We start from the raw sequence: 14,742 nt of genomic DNA on the forward strand, positions 1-14,742 counted from the left end.
AGTTAACTAAGGATTCCTAAGATAGCGCCTCTAGAGGCATCTACTTCTATCCTAGTCTGTCTCCTAGGTATAAAATAAACTAAAATAGGTACGTTAATAAATAAATCCTTTATATTCTAGAAAGCTTATAGGGATTCTTTACTTAGCTTAAGAGGCTAACTCTCCTTCTTCCTTATTACTTAACTAGATTTAGCTAAATTTAGCCCTTTCTAGGTTAATTAGGTTAATAGTAAGGCTAATTTAGAAAACTCTATAATAAATCTCTAATAGTAGTTTATAAAGCCTATAAATACTTAGATATTACAAACTATGCGCAGAATTAGCTATTCTTAGATTGTTTTAACCCTGTCTAGGTTAATACTTACCCCTTTAGGTAAGACTATGTACTTAAGGTACTCTGTATATTAATAGTGCTATTTATACTTATCTAAGCGCATATAGAGGTTTGCTTTACAAAGCCTCTCTAAGACCTCCTTAACGTGTCTAATATAGTCTTCCTCTGTCTTAGAGTATACTAATATGTTGTCTAGATACATAATATAAGTTATGTTAACTAATCCTATTAGTGCCTTATTTATATAGGCCTAAAATTAGGCAGGAGCATTTATAAGTCTAAACAGCATTACTCTATACTTAAAATATCTATACCTAGTTTAAAACGCAGTCTTCTACTTATCCCCTTTCTTAATTTAGATATAGTAATATGCCTTATATATATCTAGTTTAGTATAGAACTTAGCTTACGCTAGTTGTTCTAGTAACTTTGTAATTAGTAGCAATAGATAGTAGTTTTTAACTATTATCTTATTTAGACCTCTATAGTCTATACACAGTTATAGGTTACTGTCTTTCTTCTTTAAAAAGAGAATAGGCGCCCCTGCTAGCAACCTTAAGTGTTATATCTAGCTACGTTATAGATATTTTACTAGATACTTCCTAAGTATCTCTAATTCTGTTGCAGATAGTCTGTATAACAGTTAGTAGGGGGAAGTAGCTCCTTCTGTAATATTAATTGCTAGGTTGTGCTCTCTATACTCTAGTAGGACCTAAGCATTATCCTCTAATCCTAAGTACACATATTTGCGATACACTTCTAGAATTAGGCCCTTTTTAGCAGATATTAGGTTATATATACCTACTAAGTTTACTATATATATATAAACATCTACTAAGGGACTTCTTATAGTACGTTTAAACTCTTTAGCATCTTCTAACACTATTTTCTCTAGTTTAGGAGAGTTCCTATACTTCTTCTCTTAGAAAAGTATACACTAGCTTAAATAGCTTAGCTTAGGATTTATCTAGTTAATCTAGGGTAATCTAAGGTATATCTTGTACCTTTGTAGGTCTGTAACTACAAAAGGTATCTATTAGACCTCCTGTCTTCTATAGGAGTTAATAATAGATACTTCTACTGTAGTTACTCTATAGATAGGCAATTCTGCTCTGCCTACACCTTTAGCTACTATTTTATTTAATAGTGTAACCTCTAAATCCTGCTTCTTTACTAGGAGAACTAAAATTAAGTTTAGTTATAACCCTCTATCTATTAAGGCTTCTATATTCTCTGTGTTACCTATAGATACTTTAACTATAAGTAGGCATATATATTTTAGGTATACTACCTTATAAAGAGAGATATTTTTCTTCTTTTCCTTAGATAATTTAATATAGGCTACAAGAGAGGAGATTAGCTCTTAGGTCTCTTGTCTTTTCCTAACTTATCTAGAGCAGGGTCTTTCTAGTTTAACTTTAGCTTTAGGCAGTTAGGGTAGTAGTAACTAGTTTCTCTACACTTAAGGCACGCATTTTAGGTCTTATATAGCCTATCTTAGCCCTTTTTGCCCTTTACTAGCTCCTTACAGAACTTTTTAGACTTAAATAACTTTTTTAGAGTTTTTATATCCCCCTCTAACCTAGAGTTACTAAATTAGCGCTTCTGTAGTCCTTTGTTAGTTGTCTTGCCCTTAGCTAGAGTCTTATTAGGTAGCTATTAGCTATACTAACCTAGTCTCTAGTTAATAATATTAGCTTGTTCCTCTACCTTTAGGTTTATATCCCTTTAATTATTAGGTATAAGGAATAAGTTCTTTTATATGCTAGGGAGCAGTATACTAACATATTCTAGGACTTAAAGCTCTAGCATATATAAGTTGCCTAGTTCCTCCTATAGTAGACGTATAAAGTCTAATAGATCTATAGGAGACTAAGATTTCTACTACTTATATTACTTTAAGGATTTATACACTGCTTACTTATATTTAGCTAGTATTCCTAGAGTATCTAGTATAATTCTTTTTAGCTCTTACTACGTTAGTTCCTAGGTTAGCTAATTACAGTAGTTAGTTGTGTAGTAAGCCTACTATAATGTCTTTAGGTTCTCTAAGAGGTACCTTATACTAAAGTTAATCTTTTATTCCTCTATAAGGAAATTAACTAGGGATTAGAGGAAGTATCCCTTATAATCTCTCTCCTAATAGTTGTATTTAGCGTAGTTGCGCTTTACGTACTTCTATAGGGGTTTAGGTTATAGAAGGTTTATAGATAAGGAAGATTATAGTTTTTTTACTCCTTTTAGTACTTTTTAGAAGGATAGGATTATTACTAGATCTCCTTTATTGTATTTGCGTCTAAGTTTATAGAAAGAGGAAAGTTCCTTATAGTCTTTTATCTCTTACAACTATTTACGCAAGTTTTCTAACTCCTATTATTAATTACCTACTTCTAGGCTATTCTAGCCTCCTTTAGCTAAAGCTGCCCTATAGATATAAATTCTAGAGTAAGGTGTACTGCCTAGAGGACCTACAGATCCTCTTAAGGCACTATAGACACTTAGTGTCTATTAAGGTATCTCCTTATCTACAGAGGGAGGTGTTACCTTACGCTCTACTAGCTCTCCTACAGGTAGGTTGTCTTAGTCCCTCTCTAAAGACAGTAAGCCTAGATAATTTAGTTTAAGACTTATAGTAGCTTAGGTCTATCTTTAATTATAATGTAAGAGTAATTAAAATATAAAGAGTATATAAAGTAATTATAAAGAAGGATAGGGTTAAAGAGGATAGTAGGTGTATTAAGGTACGTAGTGTGTAGTAATAAGACTAATTACTAGAGTATTAGTAATAACCTCTAACACCTTTATATAGTCTGGGCTGGCTAGCCCTATGGTAGCTCGCTAAGACTAGCAGAGGTACCCCTAGGCCTAGCGCCTAACACTATAAGCATGTTAGATAACGTACTCCACGGGTAAGCGGATTAAACAGGTGAGCGGATCACTCTGCTAAGACCACACCAAATTTCTACCCTATTATAGCTCGCATTAGCCCACTTTAGCCTTGTATACAGTAGTGCAGTACATAATATTATTTAGAAACATCTTCTACAGCCTTCTTACATGTACGCAAGTTATGTCTAACGTTGTAGCACTTTGTACAGCGTCTTTAGGTTACTTCCCCTCCTTTAGCGCGCACTTGCTTCTTTGCCTTCTTACCATCACCACGCGCCCCAAACTTAGTTAGAGTAGTTAATCGAAGGCCTTCCTTAGCTGTTAGGACTCCCTCCTGCTGTAATCGCTTTCTTTTATGCGATTTACGTCGCGTAGCAGCCTTATTTGCGTTATAGTAAAACTTAATACTAATACACTAAATCTTCTATAATTGCTGCTATCCTACACTTCTACTCCTAATTTAACTTAAATTTACTACTTACGTACTCCTCTAGTAATAGCACCTTTATACTAAATAACTGCATAATCTAATTTATCTACCTTAGGCAGGTCTAGTAATTCTATAGAAATAAGAAAACTAGTATATAGATCCTAATTAGTAATAACCTAGTAATTAATAAGGTGCGTAGTTAGAGTATTTTAAAGTTTTGTTTTACCCTACTAAAGCCCTACTTAACTACTATCTGCTTAGTTAATAACTACTAATTAATCTTCTTCTACGTAGGTATTAAGTACTCTCTGTTAACATCCTTATACAGTCCTAGCATATAATCCTAGCTTCTAAAAGCTGTATTACTATACACGTATTAGTACTAGTTTAGTAGTAGCTAGCTTATTAACGCACTAAGTTAGCTGCTAAAGTTAAGTATAATACATGCAGTTACGTCTCTACTAGATAATAGGACGCTAGCAAAGCAACTACTAAATAATCTGTTAGGTAAGATAACTGCTATATAGACAAGTAAGTGTTACTTTTTATAACTAGAGTAGTACAGTTACTAATCTACAAATATAGGTCTGTAAACTACAATCTCTATACTATTAACAAAGCTAAATATAAGGTTGTTAGCAGTTATAAGTAAGCTACTAATAGCTTTACAGTATACCTCTATTATTAGTTGTTTTATTATACTTAAATCTAACTTAATCTAACTACTCTATGTACCCTAGATGTACTGTAAAACACTATTCTAGACAGCCCTAAGCTATAAACAACTCCTACTAAATACGTAGATAACATAGCTAAAGGCTAATAGGTAAGTAGCACGCTAGTAAAACACTAGTAAGGCCTCCTCTAGTAAAGAGACTAATGCTAACAGATACCTAGATCTCTTATTACTACTATATTTAAGTAGCAGGTTAAGACTTACAGCTAGCTCCTTTATCTCTACCTTTATAAACTAAGTAAAAAAGCAAAATAGCTTATTATTAATCCTACTGTTAGCCTTAGATAACTATATATTTAGCATTGCTTTAAAGATAGTAAACTAGCAGGATAGTCTCTATAGCCACTTTAGACCTTTACTCTTATCTAGCTAGGTAATAACAGTAATAGTAGTAGAGGCAGCAGTAATTACATTGTTAGAGGTAGTTTAGAGATACTAGGTTATAAAACTAAACACTAACGTACTCCACAGGTGAGCGGATCAAACGGGTGAGCGGATCACTCTGCCAAGACCACACCAAACCTCCACCTTACCACGCAATGCCTCAACAACAACATTAATCTACGCCCTTAAGAGAAGCTGCAATACAGCTTGCGCTCTAGGCAATTAAATAAGACGCAATGCTTACTCTGTAACGCGCTGCAGCTATATATAACACGCCTTACAGCACACTACACACTTAATACACAGAACAACCTGCACAAGCTAATTATACACCAGTTTAACAGATTATAGACTAGACTAAGGAGGACGTAATTGCTAAGTATATCCTTAAGCTAGATATATAAGGATTTACCTCTTAGCTGGCTACTGTAGCTAATATAGCTAATTCTTTGCGTGCTAAGCATAATATAGGCTATGTTAGTATAAACTAGCCTAACACGTTTATTAAGCGCTGCCCTAACCTTAAAGTAAGGTTTAATTGCAAGTATAACTACAAGAGAGCCCTCTATAAGGATCTAGAGATTATTAGGGGCTAGTTTAGGCTTATAGCAAATGTTAAAGCTAAGTATAGTATCTAGGACAATAACATATACAACTTTAATAAGATAGGCTTTATAATAGGCTAGATATTAATAGAAGCAGTTATTACAGGCTTAGAGCGTTAAGGACAGCTAAAGGCAGTGCAGCAGGGTAATTAAGAGTAGACAACAGTTATATAGGGCATTAATAGCATAGGGTAGGCTATTCTACCCTTTATTATCTTTAAAGGCTGCAACTACCTCTCTGCCTAGTATAAAGAGGACAATCTACCCTATAACTAGGTTATTAGAGTCTCTAAGAACAGATGGACTACTAACAAGCTTAGTCTAGACTAGTTAAAGCACTTTAATGCCTATATAAAGACGCGCACCTAAGGAGTATACTAGCTGCTCCTTATTAACAGCTATAAGAGCTATAACTCCCTTAACTTCTAATAATACTATAAGGAAGCAAAGATTGTTATACTATATATGCCTCTACACTTATCTTACCTCTTATAACCACTAGATATAGGTTATTTTGCCCCTCTAAAGAAGGTATATAGGCGCTAAGCTAAGAATCTTATATATAACTATATTACTTATATTACTAAAACTAAGTTCCTACTATACTTTATAGACGCCTATAAGGAGACATTTACTTCTAGCAATATCTAAGAAGGCTTCTAAGGCGCTAGAATAGTCCCCCTTAACCCAGAACAGGTTATAATAGGTCTTAATGTCCGCCTACGTACCCTACCACTACCTACTGTAGAAGATGAGCCCTAGCAGTCCTAAACCCTAAGCACTACCCTGCAATTAGGGTTGCAATTAACGCTAGTTTAAGAGAGGATTTAAAGGTATGTAAGCAGCTTACTAACTTTAATAGTTAAGGCCTTTAAAAAGCTTGCTAAAGGCGCAGCTATAGTAGCGCACAAGCTAGTGTTAGCTTAAAGGAAGATTACTAGGCTTTAAGCAGCAAATAAGGCTGCTATGCAATGTAAATTGTATAAAAGAAAGCAATTATAGCAGAAGAGAGTCCTAACAGCTAAGAAAGGCCTTTAATTAACTACTCTAACTAAGTTTAGGGCGCGTAGTAATAGTAAGAAGGCAAAGAAGCAAGTACGCGCTAAAGGAGGGGAAGTAACCTAAAAACGCTGTACAAAGTGCTATAATATTAGATATAACTTATATATATATAAGAAGGCTATAGAAGATGTTTCTAAATAATATTATATACTGCACTACTATATATAAGGCCAAAGTAGGCTAATGTAAGCTATAATAGGGTAGAAATTTGGTGTGGTCTTGGCAGAGTGATCCGCTCACCTGTTTAATCCGCTTACCTGTGGAGTACGTTGTAAGGTGTTAATTAGCGTCTATATTATATATATATTTACTAACAAATCTAAGATAAAAAGATAATTGCTAATATGCTAGATTTACTGTACTTTAATTAACCTAAACCCCTCTGCTGTAAACCTTATTTTTTGTCTTGTCTAAAGTCCTACTAGAGCCAGTCAGGGGTGAGCGACCTGCCATACCCAACCCGGTTGGCTGCCGAAATCTAGTAAGTACGACACAGAAAAGCACCTAATCCCCTCCATTGTCAACAATGCATGGGAACTTTTGATTCGGTTAAAGAGTGTGACATTCAGGTTCTCATCCTATATAGCCCACCCCCACCCACCGTATCTGTACTTTCGTACTTCCTTCAGCTTCTTACACCCTTCTCACATGGTTGACAAACAAAAGCTCAAAGAGTGCAATGAGCTCCAGCCACAGGCGCAGAGCTCGTTGTCCATGAAGCATAATATCCTCGGTTTCCAATGTACTTTGTCCCAAAAACGTGCAGATAACAAATACAGTCATCCGCATGCGCATTAAAAGCAGTTCGCGTAAAGGTTGGAAACAAGAAGTTCAAAAGAGGATCTCCTGAAGTCCCGAGGTAGGACTAGAGCAGAGACGAATGGTAATCGTAGTATTCGAAGAAAAATGAAGGCAAATCTGAATCCCGCCGTATGCACTTCGCCAAACGCAGAACATGAAGGAAAGAGTCGTAACGGGCCGTAAGACTGCAGTATCGTGATGATATCTCAGTGATATGCACAAAGGAAGCTAGTTCCCAGTGGTGATTCTTTCGAGTGTCTAAAACATGGTGCTCTTGCGCTTCTCAGCACTGGTGAAGATGAGCTTCGGCGTCGAGCGGCGCTGGCCGAGCGTGGGGCGGACATCGACAAAACCCTCCTCACTGCTTACACTGGTCGCGGTGTAAGAGCGATCGATGGAGGTACCGCGAGAGCGCTCCTTGGACGCCTGGCGCTCCGAGCCGATGGCGCCGTTAGCAACAGCACGAAGGCTGCCAATGCTGGGCCTGCCGGAAAGACTGCCACTGCCGCCGCTGTGCACGCTGTCGGAATCGTTGTCCGAGGAGGGGAAGTTCTCGCTGTCGGGAGAAGCGCTGCCGCTTCCGTTGCGCTGACCCCGGCGACCAATGCCGGCACGAACAAGGTTGCTGATTGCTTGGCGGCGCTGGCGAGCAGCAAAGTTCTTGCTACCCTCATGCTTGGAGGTGGGGCTGGCCTTGAGCTCTTCGATCGAAGGCGGTCCACGGGGCTGGCGGACAGGGTGCTCTCCAGCACGTGCTTGACCGGGTCCGAATGTGCCGGTCATGGGAGTAGCTGGGAAACCAACAGAGCGGACAAAGGCAGACTTGGGACCCTCGGGCATCTCAGCCCTGGAGTCAAGAGCAAGCGACGAAGGCTGCTTCTTGTGGCTTCTGCGGAAAGCGTTGGCGGATGGCGGCGGAAGCGGGACAACGTCCTGGGGCGGGGTCACGGATTTCTTCGGGGGCGAGTTGCTGCGGGCCCAAGGGCTGGGGTTGACCTCGTTGGGGGGAGAAACGTGGAGGACAGGTGTGTCGACCTTGGGAGGAGAATGCGCAAATCCAGGTGTTGGCGGTGGCGGAGATTGCGACAGGTTGTCCTCCTGCTGGTAGTTGGAGTCGACGACGTACTGGTACTGGCCGGTCATCTGGTTCAAGACCAGGTATATACCAGGCTGTCCAGTCTCCTGAACGGCCGGGGCGCTCTGCTGGAACTGCTGGCCATAGGCGTTGGTCAAGGGCGTAGCAGGGAACTGCTGCGACTGGCGCATGCCGTTCATGTTCATGTTGCCAAACTGCTGGGCAGTAAGAGCAAGAAGCTGCTGCTGAAGCTGCTGCTGCCTCTGGGCCAGGTAGACCTCAGTAGCAAGGAGCTGGGCAGCAACAGCAGGGTCCATCTCGCCATCGTCGTACTGCATCGCAGGAGGAGCCAAAACTTGATCGTAGTACATGTGCTGCTGCTGCTGCTGCTGCTGCTGCTGGGTGTACTGGTGAGCAGCGCCGAAGCCGGAGCCAACGGCAGTCTGGGGACCGTTTTGGTTGAAGTTCCTGGAGAGGCGGTTGTTCTGGTTTCCGCCGATGTTGTGCTGGCGCTGGTTGTAGGGGGCAGACGCAGGGGGCTGGGCAGACGAAGGAGTCTTGGGCGCAGTGCGGAGGCCGGCCAGCAGATGGGAGCGGCTGGTGCGAGGCGTCTGCACCTCGTTCTCGGCAATCGAGGCGACCTTGGGAGGAGAAGCGACGCTGAGACGCTTGAGGGCAGCTCCCTTCCCGCGAGAGGCGAAACTCGGGGTCGGGTTGCCGAAGCCCTGAGACTGGAAGTTGTTGTAGGACATTTGAGCAAGACCGCCAGCGTCCATGCTCATTTGGAAATCGTTGAAGAAGGGTGCGAACAAAGGGTGAGGCTGCAGCGAGGAAGATGCGCTATGCAGACCAGAAAGGATACAGAATGGAAGGTGGTGTCTCGAGTCGAGGGAGTCGAGGGAGACTTGGGCAAGGATTTCGTTGCGATTACGTGATTAAGGATCGTACTGATCGTGAGGGTAAGGTAGCGTTGTGATCGAAGTCCGGCCGATGGGCAATGCAATGCAGTTGGAGCTATTAACAAAGGGTGCTTCAGTCGCGGTCCACTCGCTAGGCTGCTGTCAAAGGCAGGTTGCAGGGTCCAACGCGTCTAGCTGAGGACGGAAGGAGCGATTGGCGAGACAGGCAGGCGCGTGATGCAGGCGTGATGCAGGCGTGATGCAGGCGTGATGCGGGCGTGCTTGCGGTTTGCAGTTGACAGCTGGCAGCAGTAGGAAGAGCAAGAGCGAGAGCAAGAGCGAGAGCAAGAGCGAGAGCAGGAGCGAGAGCAGGAGCGAGAGCAGGAGCAGGAGCAGGAGCAAGAGGGTGCACGATGATGCACAAACGGTCGATACGGCTGGTGGTGGTGATGCAGTCGACTTGCTGACTTGCTGACTTGGCTCGCACAGACAGGCAGGAGCAACGGGACTGGCGCGTGCTCTCTGAAGCGTCGTAGATTAAGGCGGTGGGTAAGCAGTCCAAGCAAGTGGGACGGTAGAAGATGCAAAGCTGGACGGAGGCAGAGAAGAGAGTGGGTGAAGAGGCAGCGTAGCGGTCGGAGGGAAAGGGCGAGAGCTCGGAGGGGGCCAGGAGAAAAGGTGACCAGCGGACAGCGGACGAGGGCAGACGAGGGAGGCGAGTATTTGATGCCTGCTGGCTCTGCTGGCTTCTGACTGCCCTAGCGCGCGCAGGGAGGGAGGCCTAGGGTGCATTGGGCCACTCCACCACGACCCCTGACACGCTGCAGCACTGGGTGCACTGGTGCAGACGATGAAACGACGGGCGGCCATGCGCCTGCCGCCCTGATCCTGCGCTGATCGTGCTGCAGACTGCAGTGCATTGCCGTCCGCTTCCCTGGACGGGCACTTTCATTTTCGCCGTCCTCTTCACTGCAGGTCCGCAGGACTGGCGAGTCCGAGTCGGAGCGTGGGCCTGAGCCGCTGAGCCGCTGAGCCGCTGAGCCGCTGAGTAGGTGGGAGTGGAATCAGTGGATTCTTCTCTGGCAGCACCAGGGTTCGCTGTCGGGCTGTCAGTCGTCCCTGGCTGCAGTGCTGCACTCCCTCCGACTCGGCCTTTCGAGTCGCCAGCACCAGCACGACCAGAGCAAGGGACGTGGCCAGCAGACGCTTCTCGTCCAAACAGCCCGCCCTCTCATTGCTCGAGCAGCCGGGCCTTCGCACACCGCAACACGCGCTCCCCCACCGCGACGGCGTCTGTCCGCCGCCCACGTCCATTCATTCGCAGCGGCCGGTGACCAACGGCGCCAAAGGAGCGAATCTACTCGTGCGCCCTGCGACGTTGGCCAGCATGCCTCGAGGCCGTCTCCCGCCCGCACTCAGCCGTGAACAGCTGCTGCTCTCCATTTCTAATTATACCATGTAAGCCGCGCATCTTCACCGAGACATGCAAAGCCATTTGTGCATTCCTGCCATCCAACATTGCCGCCGTCGTGCTGCATCTTGCTCCCCACCGAGCTACTGCACGAGCCTGGCGAGACTCGAGCGTTGCGCCGCCGTCAACCGTCGACTGTCAGCACCTCGACGCTCGCTCCCACCCGTCTTTTCCATGTGCAATCTGCAGTGCATTCCGGCAACAGCCTCCCGTACTGATAAGCCTTCACGCGCGTCCTTCAGCATTCGGTGGACACCGCATTGCTAAGGCACGCAAACACCGCCTTGCCTTGCTGTCGCAGTACGCGTCACCCTCGAACATCGCACTCTCAAAGACCTCCTCTGCTCGCGTGGCCTCATCCTGCTTTTCCCCTCTCCGTTCCATGTGCCGGGGAAGCCCTGCTGATCTGGTCTGAAACCGTCTCATCTAGCGGCCTGTGCTCTTCACTCATTTCGGTAGCATTGGCCCTGCAGAACGCTTGCTAACCCTCGATCCAATTCGGGCCTCTGAAACGGGCTCTGGTCCTGCCCGGAGTTGCCTTTCCTTCTCCGAGCCACCGGCACTCGAGATCCTTGCTTGCAGACCTCAAGCACATCTCGTTCACGCAATCTTGTACCCAGCTCACGTGACTGCCCTACCATCCACTACTCATTCGTCGCATCTGTTACTCGGAACCTTACAGCCTTGACACGGGCAACGACGAGGCTGACACTCCAAATGCGTGTCAGCCTTGACACGCATTTGTTCGAGATTCCCAGTCGGTAGGAAACACGTTGACTGCCGCTCGCTACCAAAACATATATAAGCGCGGCCTCAAATAAACCCAATGTTTCACGCGGGCCTGGTCGGCATGACGAGGAACCCTCCGCTCCCGTTGGCAACATGAGGCAACGGATTCGCCGTTTGCAATGCGGAGGAGATTAGATTGTCGACGTTATATTGACCAGGGTCGAGCACCCATGCATTGTTGACGATCGCTTTCTCCACTTCCACCTGTCTGGCATCTGGGTTACCGAACAGATATTTCAGCGATGCTTGGTCATCCATGCTTGCACTCGAACACCCGGCTGAGGCACGCAAGTTTCTTTCGATTGCTTGGCGTTGGTGAGGAGGGAAGACCACACAGCTCTCCGTTTAGATTCACCAGGTTGAAGTGCCTCACCCTTCGCTAGCATTCACAGCTGAGCGGCGTTGTCGCCGGTGCCAACCGGACCCCGGCGGAACAGAAGACTAGGTTTCTGACCACTCATCGATCTTACCTTGGGGTAAGACGGCAGTCACGGCCAAACCCCCTAGAATCCCTGAATGAGCGGTTCTGATAAAGTCCGAGTTCTCGTGCTAAGAAAGACATACCAAGCGATTGCAGCACATGAACGCGTAACGCCGAGTCTTCTAGATCTATCGCAAACAAACACCATCTCCACAAGCCAAGCAAGAGCAGAAGCGCAACTCCACACAAGTAACCTGCCAGCATCCCAATCGCCCACAAACAAACCCCCATCAACAAGTCATACCCAAAGCACCCAAACCCAACACAACTCCCCGTCACTCACCTGTCCAAAACACGCAGCACGCCCCCGCGTTTCAACACGCCTACAGCACCCGAGACCACCATCACCACCACCACCACCACCTTCACAACCCCACGGAAGCGCACTCTTGAACCTCGCACCCAGAATCTTGAACCTCTCACTTTCCCACGTCTTGACTACCCATCCATCCACCTCCACCTCCACCCCCCCGCACATATCGACAGCCAAAGCCAAAGCCAAAGCCAAAGCCAAAGACCAAAACACACCGCGCATCAGACCCGCGCAACACCGCAAAACCATGCCAACTGCGACTGAAACACCGCGCTGCATCACGTCGTCGAAGTGAGTGTCAAATCGCTTCTCGGGCCGGTGGGGAGAGTGGTAAAAGGACAAGGAAAAGCAGAAGCCTTGATGGGAACGGGATGAGCATCAGTAGTGGGAGAAGTGGAAGCAGATATCGAGTGTCTATATATAGGCTTGCTTGAGCAAAAGGAAGAAAGAATCGCGCCGCCTCTGGATATATGAACAAACACCTCTCTTTCCGATCCAGTACGCCGTGCCATGTGCCATGTCATGTCGTTCATGTGGTGTTGCGCGCTGTGCGCCTCGAGCGTGCCTCTGTCGCTACCCTCTCGACTTCGTTTGTTACTCGATGCCTGGCTCATCTCGACTTCCTTGCTTACTCGATATCTGGCTCGTCTCGATACAGCCGCCCACGCTTGATGGGCGCACTCTCAGGTCTTGGATCGACGCCGTGCTACTCGTCGTCCACGCCTTCCAGTAATGTGAATTCGAGTACATCACTTAGTGTGAGGACTCCCTTGAGTTTTGCATTGTCGTCTATGACGATGAAGCGGTGGACACGTGATTTACGGATTGTGTCGTAGATCGTCGACATGCTGTCCTGGACTGAGCAAGTGAAGATGCCGGGGAAATCCTGAGAACTGTGAGTGGTGCTGCTGTGGGGATGGAAGAGGGAAGCCTACCGGTGAGCGCTTCAACAGCGCGTCGCCTACTGTGAGATTCAGGTCGTCATATGATCCACCTTTGATCAAGGCGATGACGTCCACGGATTCGAAGACGTTGAGCACCGTGCCTGAAATTGTTAACCGACTGCTCTCGTCTTGCGTTGGAAGCGAAAAGCATACCCTGCTTGTCCACAATAGGCACACTGCTAATATTCTTCTTGACCAGAAGGTGGATGACATCCATGACGGGTGTGTCCATGTAACACGTCGCGATATCGTCGTACGTGCCCACGTTCATCTCCCTGAGCGGCTTGCGCAGCTTCTGCGTCTCTTTGACGTTGACAGCAATGAACTTCAGGATGCGGTACTGGGTGATGACAGAGACGACCATGGTGCGTTTCGTCTCGTCGTCGAAGTCGACCACAGGAATACGGCGCGCGCGGGACTCGAGCATCTTGCGACATGCTTCATAGACGGGACGGTCCGGGTGGCAGGATATTGTTTCGATGGGCTTGACACCTAGGGCTTTCTCGATCTCTGCTGGGCTTAGCCATGGCAAGGGGGCGGTGTGCAATGGGGAAGCGCACCTCGTAGACTGCTCAAGCGGAACTTGTCCACCTTTTGGAGAGCATCCGGATTCTGCCAGTAGTACTGGATGACGTTGATGTAGTCGGCGGTGGTAAGGAGGCCTGCAAAAGTGGAGGATTTCGAGTCCCATAACGGCGCTGATACGATGCCTGGAGGTCGTCAGTCGCTGGAGCCGCACAGGATGCGCGCGTGTGCCCCACCGTTCTGTGTGAGGATGTTCAGGCTCTTCTGCACGCGCAGGGCGGTGTCGAGGATGATGAGGCGGTAGCTGATGGGCAGCACGTCATAGCTGGTTCTGGCCTTGAGGAAGGCGCGAATGGTGCGCTGTGGCGGTCAGTCTTTTTTCTGCTCTTGTTCTTGGTCTTGGTCTTGTCATGTCGGCCGTGCGGGGGGCCTACCAGGCCGTCTAGCTGCTCGCGGTCGAGCGCGGTGAAGGTGCGCGGGGGCAGGATCGGTCGTGCCTGCTCGAGCAGGGTGCGTGGTGAGACAAAGGTCGGGCGGGCTTCGTTAGGGCGGGCTTCGTTAGGGCGGGCTTCGGTGTCGCCCGACATGGTTGCTGCGATGCTCGCGAGGATGGAGCCAGAGCCGCATGGAGGGATGTGTGCACTGTGCAGCTCACCGGCGTAGCGTCGAAAGCTAAAAGGTGGGTCGAGCGCGCCCTGCGCCTTGCGCCTTGATCCTGGATCGTGGGGAAGTGCTGCAAACGGGCACAGACCTTGCGCGGGGCATCCCAGCACACACCCACAGACTTGCAGAGTCACAGGTACAGACTTGCAGAGTCAGATACACACTTGCAGAGTCACAGATACACACTTGCAGAGTCACAGATACACACTTGCAGAGTCACAGATACACACTTGCAGAGTCACAGATACACACTTGCAGAGTCACAGATACACACTTGCAGAGTCACAGATACACACTTGCAGAGTCACAGATACACACTTGCAGAGTCACAGATACACACT

The 14,742-nt window shown here is 46.5% G+C and overlaps 2 protein-coding genes across 2 annotated transcripts, besides 17 other annotated features; both read right to left on the reverse strand.

Annotated features, from left to right (window-relative positions):
- Positions 1-3,212: part of a mobile genetic element that runs on past the window's edge.
- Positions 1-3,214: part of a mobile genetic element that runs on past the window's edge.
- Positions 3,010-3,212: a long terminal repeat.
- Positions 3,213-3,216: a direct repeat.
- A 12-nt stretch (positions 3,217-3,228) lies between these two features.
- Positions 3,229-3,630: a mobile genetic element.
- Positions 3,615-4,847: a dispersed repeat.
- Positions 4,013-4,050: a tandem repeat.
- Positions 4,823-4,845: a dispersed repeat.
- Positions 4,846-6,711: a mobile genetic element.
- Positions 6,707-6,957: a dispersed repeat.
- A 542-nt stretch (positions 6,958-7,499) lies between these two features.
- Positions 7,500-9,098, reverse strand: EKO05_0007748 (uncharacterized protein; the record flags this gene model as incomplete). The annotated part of the gene is made up of 1 exon (XM_038946365.1): positions 7,500-9,098. One exon carries the CDS (start codon positions 9,096-9,098, stop codon positions 7,500-7,502), a length of 1,599 nt encoding a protein of 532 aa, XP_038797112.1.
- Positions 8,555-8,577: a tandem repeat.
- Positions 8,689-8,717: a tandem repeat.
- Positions 9,099-9,522: 424 nt separating the features above from the next.
- Positions 9,523-9,620: a tandem repeat.
- A 607-nt stretch (positions 9,621-10,227) lies between these two features.
- Positions 10,228-10,264: a tandem repeat.
- A 1,843-nt stretch (positions 10,265-12,107) lies between these two features.
- Positions 12,108-12,146: a tandem repeat.
- A 147-nt stretch (positions 12,147-12,293) lies between these two features.
- Positions 12,294-12,333: a tandem repeat.
- A 107-nt stretch (positions 12,334-12,440) lies between these two features.
- Positions 12,441-12,478: a tandem repeat.
- Positions 12,479-12,975: 497 nt separating this feature from the next.
- EKO05_0007749 (AMP-activated serine/threonine-protein kinase regulatory subunit) lies at positions 12,976-14,325 on the reverse strand (the record flags this gene model as incomplete). The annotated part of the gene is made up of 6 exons (XM_038940995.1): positions 12,976-13,155; positions 13,205-13,314; positions 13,367-13,723; positions 13,774-13,923; positions 13,975-14,098; positions 14,173-14,325. The coding sequence occupies 6 exons, from the start codon at positions 14,323-14,325 to the stop codon at positions 12,976-12,978; spliced, it is 1,074 nt and encodes a 357-aa protein (XP_038797111.1).
- Positions 14,326-14,742: the final 417 nt, after the last annotated feature.

Source organism: Ascochyta rabiei, chromosome 13 (assembly GCF_004011695.2).
Source record: "Ascochyta rabiei chromosome 13, complete sequence".
Lineage (NCBI taxonomy): Eukaryota > Fungi > Ascomycota > Dothideomycetes > Pleosporales > Didymellaceae > Ascochyta > Ascochyta rabiei.